Source organism: Megascapheus bottae, chromosome X, assembly GCF_031878675.1.
Source record: "Megascapheus bottae isolate mThoBot1 chromosome X, mThoBot2.hap1, whole genome shotgun sequence".
In the NCBI taxonomy this organism is placed as follows: domain Eukaryota; kingdom Metazoa; phylum Chordata; class Mammalia; order Rodentia; family Geomyidae; genus Megascapheus; species Megascapheus bottae.
Window position 1 is genome coordinate 81,130,600 of NC_143547.1, and position 14,810 is coordinate 81,145,409.

Here is a 14,810-nt window from a genome sequence, read left to right on the forward strand (position 1 = left end):
TAGAAAACAATAATATTTGCAAAACTCAACGTTTACATTTTGGTAACTGATAAAACAAATAACTTGAAATATGAGTAAACTACCAAAATATCCTTACAAATTCCTTAATGTAATCCTAGGACATTTTCGCTGGAGGGAACATGTTCAATTAAACTACATGTCAACCTGTTGATCATTCCATAAGCATTTATCCAAGCACCTCCCTTCTAGAAGCCAGTGTGGAAAAATAGTTAAAATAAATTTTTATAACATTGTTACAAAACAAAAAGTACGAAGTATTCTAAGAAGACACAAAACAAGCACTGTGTGCAAATGTGAAATAAGATGCATTTCACAAAGGCAAAACAAGGACAAGGAGAAGCATGTGCACTCTGAATAAGGGAAACAAGTACATGACCATTCCTGGTGGATCACACCTTGTAATCCTAGCTACTCAGGAGGCTAAGATCTGAGGTTTGAGGTTCAAAGCCAGCCCGGGCACTAAAGAACAGTGAGAGTTATCTCTAATTAAACACCCCAAACTGGAAATGGCACTGTACCTGAAGGGGTAGGGTGGTAGCCTTGAGTTGAAGAGCTCCGGGACCATGCCCAGGCCCACGGTTCAAATCCAATGACTGACTTAAAAAGAAGAGAAAGAAAGAAAGAAAGAAAGAAAGAAACAAAGAAAGAAAGAAAGAAAGAAAGAGAGAGAGAAGAAAGAAAGAAAGAAAAAAAGAAAGAAAATGTAAAAGAAAAGGCTTGCTTGGCCAATTTATGGAAAGTGTAGTTCGCCTTGAAACTAGGATGTCTGGTTGGAGTTACAAGTATAGGAGATGAAACTCCCTGGGACACCAAACCAAAAGTTGGTGCCACCTATCCTGTATATGTAGTGGTAGACAGCAAGAAGACAAGGCATTAACAGGCTCAAAGACTAGAGTAAAAGCTGCTGCTATGGTATTACCTACTGATGAGCAAAATCAGAATACTACAAATAAATCACTTTTATATAAGGAATAATCTCCCTCTCTCTTTCCCTTTCTCTCCCCCTCTCTTTCCCTTTCTCTTTTCTCTCCCTTTCTCTTCTCTCTCCCTCCCTCCCTCTCTATTCCCCCCTCTCCTCTCCCCTCCCCTCTCTGTTTAGTCTCCCCATCTGTTTAGTCTCTATACCACTTTGAATAACACCTCCAGTCCAATCAGTGTTTAAAAAGGTGTGTGTGACTACCTTACATATGTAACTGTAATCCCTCTGTACATCACCCTGCCAATAAAATTAAATTTTAAAAAAAGGCGTGTGTGAGCCAGGCAAGGTGGCTCATGCCTGTAATCCTAGCCACTCAGGAGGCTGAGATCTAAGGATCATGGTTCAAAGACAGCCCAGACACTAAAGAACAAGAAACTCTTATCTCCAATGAATCACTAGAAAACAGGGAAGCTATTTTACTCAAGGCTAGCAGTCTGCCGCTTGAGTCACAACTCCACTTCTGGCACTTTTTTTATTGTTGTTAGTTGGAGGTAAGAGTCTTACAGGCCCTGGGCTGGTGGCTACTGCCCATAATCCTAGCTACTCAGAAAGGTAAGATCTCAGCATTGAGGTTTGAAGCCAGCCCAGGCAGCAAAGTCCACAGGACTTTCTTGAATTTACCACCAGAAAACAGGAAATAGTGCTGTGGTCCTGTGGTAGAACACTAGCCTTGAGAGAAGAAGCTCAGGAACAGCACCCAGGACCTGAATTCAAGTGCTAAGATAGATGACAACAACAACAAAAAGATCATGGTTCAAAGCCAGCCCTGGCACTAAAGACCCTGAGACTCTTATTCACCTCTAGAACGGGAAGTGGGGCTTGGCTGAAGGGTAGGGTAGTAGCCTTGAGCTGAAGAGCTCAGGGACAGCGCCCAGGCCGCCCAGGCCGAGTTCAAGCACGATTATCCCCCCCCCACACACACACACAAAGGTAGGGGGGGGAAGGACTTTTCTGCCTTTGTCTGCACAGACTTTCCTGCCTGTGCTGGCTTCAAACCATAATCCTCAGATCTAGCCTCCTTGTAGTAGGATAACTTAAGGAAACTGAGGACTGGTAAAGACAACTCAAAAATATGGCCCATATCCTCCTCTCAAGGATAAGCTTCTGTTTTATGGCAGGATACATTCTTACTTAGAAAATCAAAGTGACACCAGGTAAAAATTAGAGAAAAACAAAGTATCTATCTTTGCATAACATTGAAGCCAGGCCCCCTGCCTTTACCCTATAAATACCCTAACAGCCCAAGGAGCTGTGTGCTTCTCTATCTCCCTATGAGAGCACACACCCACACTCTGTAAGTGTGCCCCTACCCTTCTGTTTGTCTGCTTTTTGTCTATATGTCTGACTGCCTGTTTATTTTACTCAATAAAGCGCTGCCAAGTTTTCTTACTATATTGACTTGTCCTGAAATTCTCATTCTGCCATTGAAGTCAAGGATCTAAAGTGAAGATTTCTTCTATTTAAAGGGGGACTTCACTAAACAGCCCCTCTGTCTGGTGACATCCTGAGTAGCTGGGATAACAGGGCTGAGCTAATTTTAAAGTTTTTTCTTTAAGACTGACATTTTGTTACACAAACCAACTTACAAGTTACTAAGTATTCTAAGGACCAGAATTTCGTTTTTACTTGGACTCTGGAACAGTTTTTTGTTTGTTTGTTTGTTTTGTTGATTGTGGGGCTTGAACTGTGGGCCTGGGGGCTGTCCCTGAGCTCTTCAGCTCAAGGCTACCACCCTACCCCTGGAGCCACAGCCCTATTTCCAGTTTTCTGGTTGTTAATTGGAGATAAAATCTTACTGACTTGAGGCCAGAGCTGGCTTTGACCTTGATCCTCATATCTTAGTCTCTTGAGTAGCTAAGATTACACACATCAGCCATTGCTCTGGCCCTGGAACAAGTTTTGGCAGAAAAATCTCTCCATTGTTTTGTAAAACATATTTATATCACAATTACAAAATTACTGTGGAAGAGGAGCTGTGATTTATGCCTGTAATACTTAGCTACTCAAGAGACAGAGAGCTGAGACTCAAAGTGCTTATGTCTCAAGTGCCAGCTGTGAACAAAAAAGACAAGCAAGGCAGGAATCGATGGTTCACATGTGTAATCTTGACTACTCAGGAAGCTGAAATATAAAGATCTAAGTTCAAAGCCAGCTCAAGCAAGAATGTCTAGGAGACTCTTATCTCCAATTAACTACCAAAAAATCTGGAAATGGCACTGTGGCTGAAAAAGGTAGAGCCTTAGCCTTGAACAAAGGCACGATCAGAGACAGTAACCAGGCCCTCAGTTCTAGCCCCAGAACTGGTACACACACAGGCAAGAGCACTAGACCCAGCGTTAAAGCACAAAAAAGAATCAACTAGGCTGGATGCTCTTGACTTATGCCTGGAATCCTAGCTACGCTGGAGACTAAGATCTGAGGATATAGATAGTTCAAAGCCAGCTCAGGGAAGACGGCTCAGTGAGACTTATCTCTAATTAGTCATCTGGGGAAAAAAAAAACAGAAATGGAGTTGTGGCTCTAAGTAATAAAGCACTAGCCTTGAGCTAAAATCAGAAACAACATCCAAGCCCTGAGTTCAAGACCCACAAGCTCCCTGTCCACCCACAAATCAATTAATTGGGGCTAGCTAAAATATGGGCACTGAATCCATATATCCAAACGTTCTCAATTATAGTTAACTTCATTCTAATCATTAAATTAAATACATTTTTGAGGGTGAACCTACAATAATCAAAATGTAGTATAGAACACCATACAATTGTAGCCATTACCAGACTAAACCAGATTGGTCACTTAATACATATTTTGTTTATAGAATCTTTCATGTTGTGAGTTCTACACATACCTTCAAAACATCAATTAAAGTTTACAATGTTGTCTGGTGAGGTGTAGTTATTGGTTTTCTTTTAACCAAACTTTATTTTATAGATAAACATATGTATAAAGGGAGAAATACATACAAGGAGTAGTCTACGAAATCCCTAGGGGCTGGGGATTTTGCTTAGTGGTAGAATGCTTGCCTACCATTCATGAAGCCCTGGGTTCAATTCCTCAGTATCATATAATCAGAAGAAGCCGGAAGTGGTGCTGAGCCTCCAGTGATAGAGTACTAGCCTTGAGCTGAAGAGCGTAAAGGCCTTGTTCAAGCCCCACAACCCACTCAAAAAATAAATCTAAATTGACTTAACAGACTTAGTGCACCGCTTTTTTTTTGAGACATTCAAAACTGGCCTTGAATTATTATTTATTTATTTATTTGTTTATTTATTCATTTATTGTTATTTTGTACTGATCCTGGTGATTGAACTCACAGCCTGGGCAAGGTCTCCAAGATTTTTTGCTCAACTAGCCCTCTATCACTTTAGCTACACCTCAACTTCTGGCTTTTTAGTGATTAATTGAAGATAAGAGTTTCAGATCATTCATCAGGCGCCAGATCTCGCCCTGCATTAAAGAATGTGAGACATTTATCCCCAATTAACCGCTAGAAAATGTGAAGTGAGGCTATGGCTCAAGGGGTAGGGAGGTAGCCTTGAACTGAAGAGCTCAGCGACAACACCAGGTCCAAGATTTCAAGCCCCATGACCCACAAAAAAAAAAAAAAGGAGTTTCGGAGCCTTTTTGATCCAACCCAGCTGTATCTTGATCCTCAGAGCTCAGCTTCTAGTGTATCTAGGATTATAGGAATGAGCCACTGCACCTGGCTTTGGCCTTCAATTTTTTTTCTGTCCTGAGGCTTTGAACTATGGGTCTGGTCCGGTACACTTCCTGAGTGTTTTTTTTTTTTTTTGCCAGTCCTGGGCTTGAGCTCAGGGTCTGAGCACTGTCCTTGGACTTTCTTAAGGCTAGAGTTCTACCACTTGAGCCTCAGCACCAATTCCAGGTTTTTCTATGTATGTGGTACCCGGGTCTTCATGCATGCTAGGCAAGCACTCCACTACTAGGCTAAACTCCGGCCCCTGTTCCTGAGCTTCTTTAGCTCAAGGCCAGCACTTTACCACTTGAGCTACAGCTCCACTTATGCTTTTCTCAGTAGTTTATTGGGAATAAGAGTCTCATAGACTTTTCTGCCTGTGCTGGCATATTATCTTGATCCTCAAGAGTTTGACCTCCTGAATAGCTAGGATTACAGGCCTGAGTTACCAATGTCTTGAATTGGCCTTGAATTCATAAAGCCTCTCCAACATCAACTAACTTTTATGGTAAGAGACAAATACAAAAATTCAGAAGAAAGCCAGGCACAGTGGCTCACACCTGTAATCCTACCTACTCAGGAAGCTGAGATCTGAGGATCAAGGAACAAAGCCAGCTCCGGTAGTAAAGAATGCGAGATTCGCCAGGTATGGTGGCTCATGCCTGTAATCCTCCCTACTCAGGAGTCTGAGATCAGAGGATGACGTTTCAAAGCCATTCCTCTCGGGCACAACAAAGCCTTGAGACTCTTATCTCCAATTATTCTCTAGAAAATGGGAAGTGGGGCTGTGGCTCAAGGGTAGGGCGGTAACCTTGAGCTGAAGAGCACAGGGACTGTGCGCCCAAGCCCAGAGTTCAAGCTCCATGACTCCCCCCCCCCCAAAAAAAACAAGAATATGAGACTCTTATCTCCAACTAATTACTAGAAAACAGGAAATGGGGCTGAGTCTCAAAGGGGTAGGGCCATAGCCTTGAGCTGAAGAGCTCAGGGATAGTGCCCAGGACCAGAGTTCAAGCCCCATGACCCACAAAAATAATTCACCAGGAAATATTTTGGGGAGTAAATTTTTTCTGACATTATAGTTTTGCCTAGGGCTAATCTTTCTTCCCAATAATGGTATATGTAAGTCTAGTCCAGTTTTATTGCTTATCTCACTTGCCAAAGTCACTTAAAAATTTTACATATATTTATAAGCAAAATCAGACATTAGTATCAGATTTGAGTCCAGTGGGTTAGCACATACCTGTATTCTAGCACTCTGGAGGCTGAAGCAGAAGGATTATAAATTCTACACTGGCCTGGGCTACAAAGTGAGATCTTATCTCAGAAAAGAAAGAATATAGATTTGAATTATCCACAAGTGCCCAGTTTCTAAGGAAAATGATCTGCTACATGAGCCAAGCTTTAGTTGTTTTGCAGACATGGTCTTGTACATTTTGCCCAGGGCTAGTTCCTAAATGTGCCCCAGGGAGCTTATTTAAGACATGCTTGGCTTACTTGAAATGAGTTTTCAAAAACTGATTGCCTGGACTTGCCTCAACCCACAGTTCTTCTTATGTCCACCTGTCCTTAGTAGCTGGGATTATAGGTGTAAATTTCCATGTTTTGATACCCAACTTCTGAATTATAAACCCCATTTAGGAGCCCAGGCTGGCTTTGAACCTCGATCCTCAGATCTCAGCCTCCTAGAGTAGCTAGGATTACAGTCATGAGCCACCACACCCAGCTTTTTAATTTTAATTTTTATTATTTGTCCTGAGGCTTGAACTCAGGGCCTGAGCACTGTCCTTGCACTTTCTTAAGGCTAGTGCTCTACCACTTGAGCCATAGCACCACTTCCAGCCTTTTCTATGTATGTGGTACCATACACTAAGACCCAGACCACAAGGCCAAACTCCCAGCTCTGTTTTTTGTTTTTGATGCTGTGAAATGTGCTTTTTCACTACCAATAACTTTAGCTTACCAATTTAGTCACTCTAGGCAAGGAATGGTGCTAGATGCTATAAGGGAATACTTAAGTAATACAAAATCCCATTTATGGTTTATTTATTTACTTTTAAAATTCTGTTTATATATAATTTTGTTGTGATTATTAAAAAGTTTTATGGAAGGGTTACTATTTAGTAAGTCAGGTAATGAGTTTATTTTTTTTTATCAGTCATAGGGCTTGAACTCAGGTCTGCACTATCCCTGAACTTTTGCACTCAAGGCTCTTCCACTTTGAGCCACAGCACCACTTCCTGTTTCCAGGTAGTTAACTGGAAATAAGAGTTTCATGGACTTTCCTGCCGGGACTGGCTTTGAACTGTGATCCTCAGATCTCAGTCTCCTGAGTAGCTAGGATTACAGGTATGAACCACTGGCATGAGAATATTTCTTTTTGGATAATGTCACTTCTTACTTTGTTATAGCTGATATTTACAGATTTTCAATTTTTTCCCACACACAATCTTATTTTATCCTTATGTAAGGTAGATCAGATACCATTCCCATTTTATAGATGAGATACAGGCTCAGCCAAGGAGGTAAAAATCTATGTACCTAAGTCATTAAGGACACAAACTTTAATCAAATAATTCAGCAACCTCAAGTATAATACCTGTCGTAGTTTACAATTCAGTACGAAGATATGTTATAAAATAGTATCAAGCATCAGACAAGTTAGGAAGAGCTGATCAAAATATTCAAAGAGAGACCAAACTTGGATGTAGTTCAAGCTGTTCATCATCTAAAAGGTAGGACAAAGTAACAGGCAATGCACTTTTCAGGAAACAGTGGCTATTTGGTTATAGAAAATTAGTCCATTTCTTGGTTGAACACTCATCTTGTGGCTGAACTTCATGAGAGGTAAAACACAACCCCTTTTCTGACCAAATCCATGTAAAAGTTGGGCACCAGTGGCTCATACTTGTAATCCTAACTTCTCAGGAGACAGATCTGAGGATCATAGTTGTTTTGTTTGCCAGACCTGGGGCCTGAACTCAGGGCCTGGGCACTGCCTTTGGGCTTTCTCAAGGCTAGTGTTCTACCACTTGAATCACAGCACCACTTCTAGCTTTTTCTGTGTATGTGGTACCAAGGACTTGAACCCAGGGCTTCCTGAATGCTAGGCAAGCACTCTACCAGTAGGCCAAAGTCCAGCCCATGAGAATCATAGTTTGAAGACAGCCTGGGCAGGAAAGTCTGTGAGTCTGTTAATCTCCAATTGACTACCAAAAACCCCAGAAGTGGAGCTTTGGCTCAAGTGGTAGAATGCTAGCCTTGTGAAGCAAACCAAAAAGTTCAGGGACAGTGTCTAGGCCCTTAGTTCAAGCCCTGGCACATACACCCCTCCCCCCAATAATCCAGGTAAACACTGCCTGGTAATATCTAGTCCCTAATAGTACTGAAACATCCTCGACCCTCAGTTAATACTTGGCTTACTAGATAAGAGAAAATGGTAGGGTAGAATTATAAAGGGTACACTGGGAACCCAATAGAGGGCTATTTGGCCCAAACTAGAAGAGAGAGAGAAAGAGGTTAGAGTGGTGGTGGGAGGGCAGTTAGGAACATTCAGACATAGCGATTCAATTTAAAGTTCTCTCTCAGACAACTCTGAGACAGAATAAGGCATACTTAAAGAAATTAAAATCAGACTAGTTATTACCAAAAATCTGAATATCTAGACATGATTCTGTATTTAAAGAACCCTATAGACTCTGGGCCGGGAGTTTGGTCTAGTAGTAGAGTGCTTGTCTAGCATGCACGAAGACCTGGGTTCCATTCCCTGGTATCACATACATAGAAAAAGCCAGAAAGGGTGATGTGGCTCAAGTGGTAGAGCTCTAGCCTCGAGAAAGTTCAAGGACAGTGCTCAGGCCCTGAGTTCAAGCTCCAGGAAACCTTATAGACTCCACTTCCAAGTTGCTTAAGCTTATTAAAAACTTTGGCAAAGTAGCAGGGTAAAAAATTAGCTGTCAAAAATCAACTGCTTTCCTGTATGCCAACAATGAGATGAGCAAGGCAGAAATCAGGAAAGCAACTCCTTTGCAATAGCCTCAAGGAAAATAACGTACTTAGGAATTAACTTATCTAATAATGTAAAGGACCTTTATGAGGAAAACTTTAAAACCCTGAAAAAGGAAATTAAAGCAGAATTGAGGAAATGGAAAAACCTCCCATGCTCCTGGATTGGAAGAATTAACATCGTGAAAATGGCAATCCTGCCAGGGGCTATCTATAAATTCAATGCAATACCCATCAATATCCCAATGTCATTCTTTAAGGAAATAGAAAAAGCAATCCAAATTTCATACCGAATAATAAAAGACCCCATATAGTGAAAACAATCCTTAGCAGAAAAGAACAGCTCTGGAGGAATATCAATACCAACTTTTAGACTCTATTACAAAGCTATAGTAACCAAAACAGCTTGGTACTGGCACAAGAACAGGCCTGAGGACCATTGGAATAGAACTGAAGACCAAGAAATCAACCCGCAGACCTATGGCCACCTAATCTTTTATAAAGAAGCCAAAAACAAAAAAAGAAACAAAAAAAGATGGAAGAAATATAGCCTCTTCAACAAATGGTGCTGGCAGAATTGGTTAAGCACCTGCAGAAAACTAAAGTTGGATCCTTCTATGTCACTCTGCACCAGGATTAATTCCAAATGGATCAAAAACTTGAGGTAAAAGCAGATATCCTGAAACCTTTATAAAAAGAAATAGGATATATGCTAGGTCTCCTTTGCACAGGTGGAAACTTTCTTGATAGACACCCACAAACAACAAATCAAAGTTTGCACAAATGGGACTGCATTAAACTGTAGAGCTCCTCTATGGCAAAAAGGCATAGCTAGCAAGTTAAGTAGATAGCCCACAGAGTGGGAGAAGATCTTCACTAGCCATACAACAAAGACCTCATACCTAAAATATATCTACAGCTAAAAAATTGAATCTCTCTGAAACAAATCATCAAAGAAACAACCATTGCATTAAAAAGTGGGCTAAAGTCTTAGAGACTTCTCTGAAGGGGAAATAAGAATGGCCTATAGACACATGAAGAAATGCTCGACATCTCTAGCCATAAAAGAAATGCAAATAAAAACAACTCACTGCAGTTAGAATGGCTATCATTAAGAAATCTAATAACAGATGCTGGCAGAGATGTGGCCAGGAGCGATCCCTACTATACTGTTGGTGGGAGTGTAAACTCGTTCAACCACTCTGGAAAGCAGTATGACAATTCCTCAAAAGACTAAACATATATGGGCCAGGAGTTTGGCCTAGTGGTAGAGTACTTGCCTAGCATGCATGAAGACCCGGGTTCAATTCCTCAGTACCAGATACATAGAAAAAAGCCAGAAGTGGGGCTGTGGCTCAAGTGGTATTGCTCTAGCCGTGAGAAAGCCCAAGAGCAGTGCTCAGGCCCTGAGTTCAAGGCCCAGAACTGGCAAAAAAAAGACTAAACATATAGAGCTCCCCTATGACCCAGCAATTACACTCCTTGGCATTTACCCAAATGTCCAGAAACAAGGACATACTAAAGCCACTAGCACACCAATGTTCATTTCAGCATTATTTACCATAGCGAAGATATGGAACCAACCCAGATGCCTCTCAGTAGATGATTGGATCAAGAAGATGGGGTACTTATACACAATGGAATTCTCTGCTGCCATCAGAAAGAATGATATCGTCCCATTTGTAAGGAAATGAAAGGCTTGGGAAAAAAATCATATAAGTGAAGTAAGCCCTCATTTGTAATGATTAGTGCACATCTAGGACTCTCCTAGTAGATTACAATAACTCAAAACCTAGGTTCATAAGGTCATATAGGATGAGACTAAATGAAATGAACTCTAGGATATGTAAACAAGAGCTTTATCTGGTGAGATTGTTGTTCATAATATACTAGGTTCTCTTTTTTTTGCCCTTATGGTTAATCTCATGTTGTTGCTGTATCTGACTTTGTTACCTGGTATATTGTTTTTTTTTTTTCTTTGGCCAGTCCTGGGCTTGAGCTCAGGGCCTGAGCACTGTCCTTGGACTTTCTCAAGGCTAGAGCTCTACCACTTGAGCCTCAGCACCACTTCTGGCTTTTTTCTATGTATGTGGTACCAAGGAATCGAACCTGGGTCTTCATGCATGCTAGGCAAGCACTTTAACCACTAGGCCAAACTCCCGGCCTACCTGGTGTATTGTATACACATTTTCTTTGTGTGGGTTATGGGGCTTGAACTTGCCTGGGCACTGTCCCTGAGCTCTTCAGCTCAAGACTACCACCCTACCCCTAGGCCTGGGCATTATCATGAGCTCTTTCAGCTCAAGGATACCACTTCCTGTTTTTTTTCTAGGTCCTTTTGTGGCTGGGCTGGCTTTGAACCTTGATCCTCAGATCTCAGCCTCCTGAGTAGCTAGGATTACAGGTAAGAGCCATCACAGCTGGCTTGTTTTTTTTGTTGTTGTTGGTGGTGGTGGTTTTTTGTTTTGTTTTGTTTTTGAATCAGGAAAGAGAAAAGGGGGATAAGGAGATGTTTGGAAGGGAGTGTGGGGAGGGAAATGGGGACAAAAAGCATGAGAAGGGGTATCAATGTGTGTGTGAAGTAATACATCTACAACCTGATGAATGTAATTGTAACCCCTCTATACATTATTATGACAATAACAAAAAAAACTGAGTATCTAACAAAGAAAATCGAGGTGGTATATACCAGTCTGAAGTCTATGATGACAATTCTTAGGTCTCTAGCATACCTTTATATACCTTACTTGCTATTAGAGCTGTGATTACTGATAATACTGCCTTGATCCATACTTACTTCAGAATTAGACCTATATGTTGGACTGGTCCATGTTTATAGAAACTGAGAATCACAAAGGAGGGAAGGGATGAAAACGAAAATAAAGCCAAGGGTGAATAATAATACAAATACAAGTGTGTTAATACAATCATTCTCTTGGGCAGCACTACAAAAATTTACATAAACTAGACTAAGGTTTTGCAAACTATGGTGCATTGATTTTTCTCCCAGTTCTCTTTGGAGAAATTTATACCCACTTTTGTGAATTTTTATTGTTTCACTATACTTGAGCTTCTTAGGAATACTTTTCTTTGTGTGGTGTTTGGTATGCAACACTGGGCTTGCTAGGCAGGCTCTCTTCCTCTTGAGGCGTGCCTATCGACCAGAGACACTTAATGCATTCATGCTTGCTAGACATATTCTTCTTTTTTTTTTGCCAGTCCTGGGACCTTAACTCAGGGCCTGAGCACTGTCTTTGGGCTTTTTCTCTATGGCTAGTGCTCTACCACTTGAGCCACAGCACCACTTCCAGCTTTTTTCTATGTATGTGGTACCAAGGAATTGAGTCCGGGTCTTCGTGAATGCTAGGCAAGCACTCTAGGGCAAAATCCCTCTCCCATTGCTAGACACAGTATTAACAATTTAGACAAATCTAAGTTTAATTATTATTTTTTTGCCAGTCCTGGGGCTTGAACTCAGTGTCTTCATGTGTGCTAGGTAAGCACTCTTAACACTAGGCCAAACTTCTGGCTCCCAAATCTAAGTTTTAGTAGATCATTTACTCACATTTTTTTTCTGAGCTGGATCCATCATCACTCCCTTTGCCTGATCCCGACTGTGACATCCTGTCTTTGGGACCTGTAAGAAATACAATTCACTTATATAGTAGCACCTCCCTCATTTGCATAATATTAAGGATTCCTTGACCCTGGTTTATATCTTATCCTATTTACTTTTTAAAAAAAAACTTTTAAAATAAGATTTACCCTGCTAATTGTATCCGTGTGCTCTTATTTTTATCCTGTTCTCTTCAATGCTGATGATAGTTATTGGTTTTTGTCTTTGTTGTTGTTGTTGGTGGTAGTCCTATGGCTTGATCGCAAGGCCTTGGCACTTAAAGCTAGTGTTCTACCACTTTAGCCACAGTGTTGTGGCTTTTTCTGCGTAGTTTATTGGTGCTAACATTCTCATGGACTTTGCTGCACAAGCTGGCTTCCCTGCATGTCCTCAGATACCAGCCTCCTGAATTTAGGTTTATGGGGTGTTTTTTTTTTTTATTGCCAGTCCTGGGCTTGAACTCAGGGTCTGAGCATTGTCCTTGGAGTTTCTCAACGGTAGAGCTCTACCACTTGAGCCTCAGCACCACTCCCGGCTTTTTTCTATGTGTGTGGTACCAAGGAATCGAACCTGGGTCTTCGTGCATGCTAGGCAAGCACTTTACCACTAGGCCAAACTGGCAGTCCGAGGGTGTTTTTGTTTGTGTGTTTGTTGTTTTTATTCTGTTGGTGTTGAGGATTAAACCTCCGGCTTCCAGTATTACTTTTCTTCTATTTTTTCCTTTTCTATTTAAAGTTAATTTGAGAGTTATGTGCATTTGTCATACTAGTATTGTTTCTTTTCTTAATTTTTCTTTTTTTTAATGTCCATTGCGGGGCTTGAACTCAGGGCCCGGGTGACATGTGCAACAATGCCATTTCCGGTTTTCTGGCCATTAACTGGAGATAAGCGTCTAATGGTCTTTCCTGCCACAGCTCGCTTCAAACGCCATCTTCAAATCTCTGCCTCCAGAGTAGCTTGGATTTAGAAGTTTGAGCCAACGGCACCCAGCTCATGTGACATACACTTTAAATTACATTTCCGTTGGGAATCCCCACTAGCTTGAAGGTCAAAAACAAATAGAAGATCCCAGATTCCCCCGCCTTTTTTATTGTATGTTTTTCTAAGTGTAGTCGCATAGGCAAACAAAAACCAGTAATCAAGACCTGACTGGGATATTTTATTCACAGATACCCATTATTCGAACATAAATTATCTACATAAAAGGTGAATAAGGACTATAACTGTCAATAACCACCTTGGGAATATGGAAATTAAGTCTAAAAGTGGAAGTAATTAAAAGCAGCCACAAAATGTGGCTTCACTTTAGGCCGTGGCACTTTGCCGGACCCCCAGGGACTGAAAGTAGGCACACATTCCTAATTTTCTAAAGAAAATACATTTCCTTATCTCAGAAGACCTGTTTGCTCACCGTCACTGTAGGATCAAGGAAATTTGCTGTTTTGTTCTATCTAATGTCCATCCGATCTCTCAAAAGCGGTGCAGCAGAAGAGACCATCGGAGAAACAAACTTCACAATGAGCTTTATTCCAAACGGGCCAACAGAGGAGGCTGGACCTTCATAGATGATTGACAGCAGAGTTGACCAATCACCGCAAAGCAAACCACAATGTTCTTAGAGTCCTGTAGACATGGAATCATAAAAGAAAATGACGGAGCTGTGTATGTGGCTTAGCCGTAGAGTACTTGCCTAGCATGCATGAAACCCTGGCTCATTACCACATACACAGAAAAAGCTGGAAGTGGCACTGTGACTCAAGTGGTATACGGCGCTACCTTTCAGAACACTCTAGGACAGTGTCCAGGTCCTGAGTTCCATCCCCAGAACTTGGAGGGAGGAGGGAGACATTGGGAAGGCTGACCACCAGTGTCTTATACCTTTAATCCTAGCTACTTGGAACGCTGAAATCTAGATCTGAGGAGTCCTATTGACAACAGCAGGGCATCTTCAATTAATCATCCATAAAGCTAGAACTGGATGTATGGCTCAAATTGCAGAGTACCAGCCTTGACCCACCCCCCCAAAAAGCTAAGCAATAACATAAACCACTCAGTTAAAACCCCACTACTTGTACACACACACACACACACACACACACACACACACACACACACACAGAGGCAGGTTGCGTGCCTTTGTGACCATCATGTCCTTACTTCCTCCAGCTTTTTTTTAGGATTGCAATACATTGTAAACATGAGTAAAATTGTCAAAATGGAATTTCCTTCCATAATGATACGATTTTTATTTTTATTTTTGTCAGTCATGAGACTTGAACTCTGGGCCTGGTCCCTGAGCTCTTCAGCTCATGGCTGCCATCCTAACTCTTTATGCACACACAATGCCACTCCCAATGATAAATTGGAGATGAGTCTCACAGACATTTAGTGCCTGGGCTGGCTTTAAACTGCGATCCTCAGATCTCAGCCTCCTGAGTAGTTAGGATTACAGGTGTGAGCCACCGCGCCCGGCCACAGATTTATTTTTTAAC

The 14,810-nt window shown here is 41.4% G+C and overlaps 1 protein-coding gene across 2 annotated transcripts in view; it reads right to left on the reverse strand.

Moving 5' to 3' along the window:
* The window catches only part of Cul4b (cullin 4B), a 55,038-nt gene extending 41,204 nt beyond the window's left edge, over positions 1–13,834 (reverse strand). For both annotated transcript variants that reach the window (XM_090326805.1, XM_090326804.1), the window contains exons 1-2: positions 13,730–13,834; positions 12,268–12,339 (exon numbers count right to left, since the gene is read on the reverse strand). In XM_090326805.1, coding sequence (XP_090182931.1) covers positions 12,268–12,325 — 58 coding nt within the window. In that variant the 5' untranslated portion in view covers positions 12,326–12,339; positions 13,730–13,834. The remainder of the gene's footprint in view (positions 1–12,267; positions 12,340–13,729) is intronic.
* Positions 13,835–14,810: the final 976 nt, after the last annotated feature.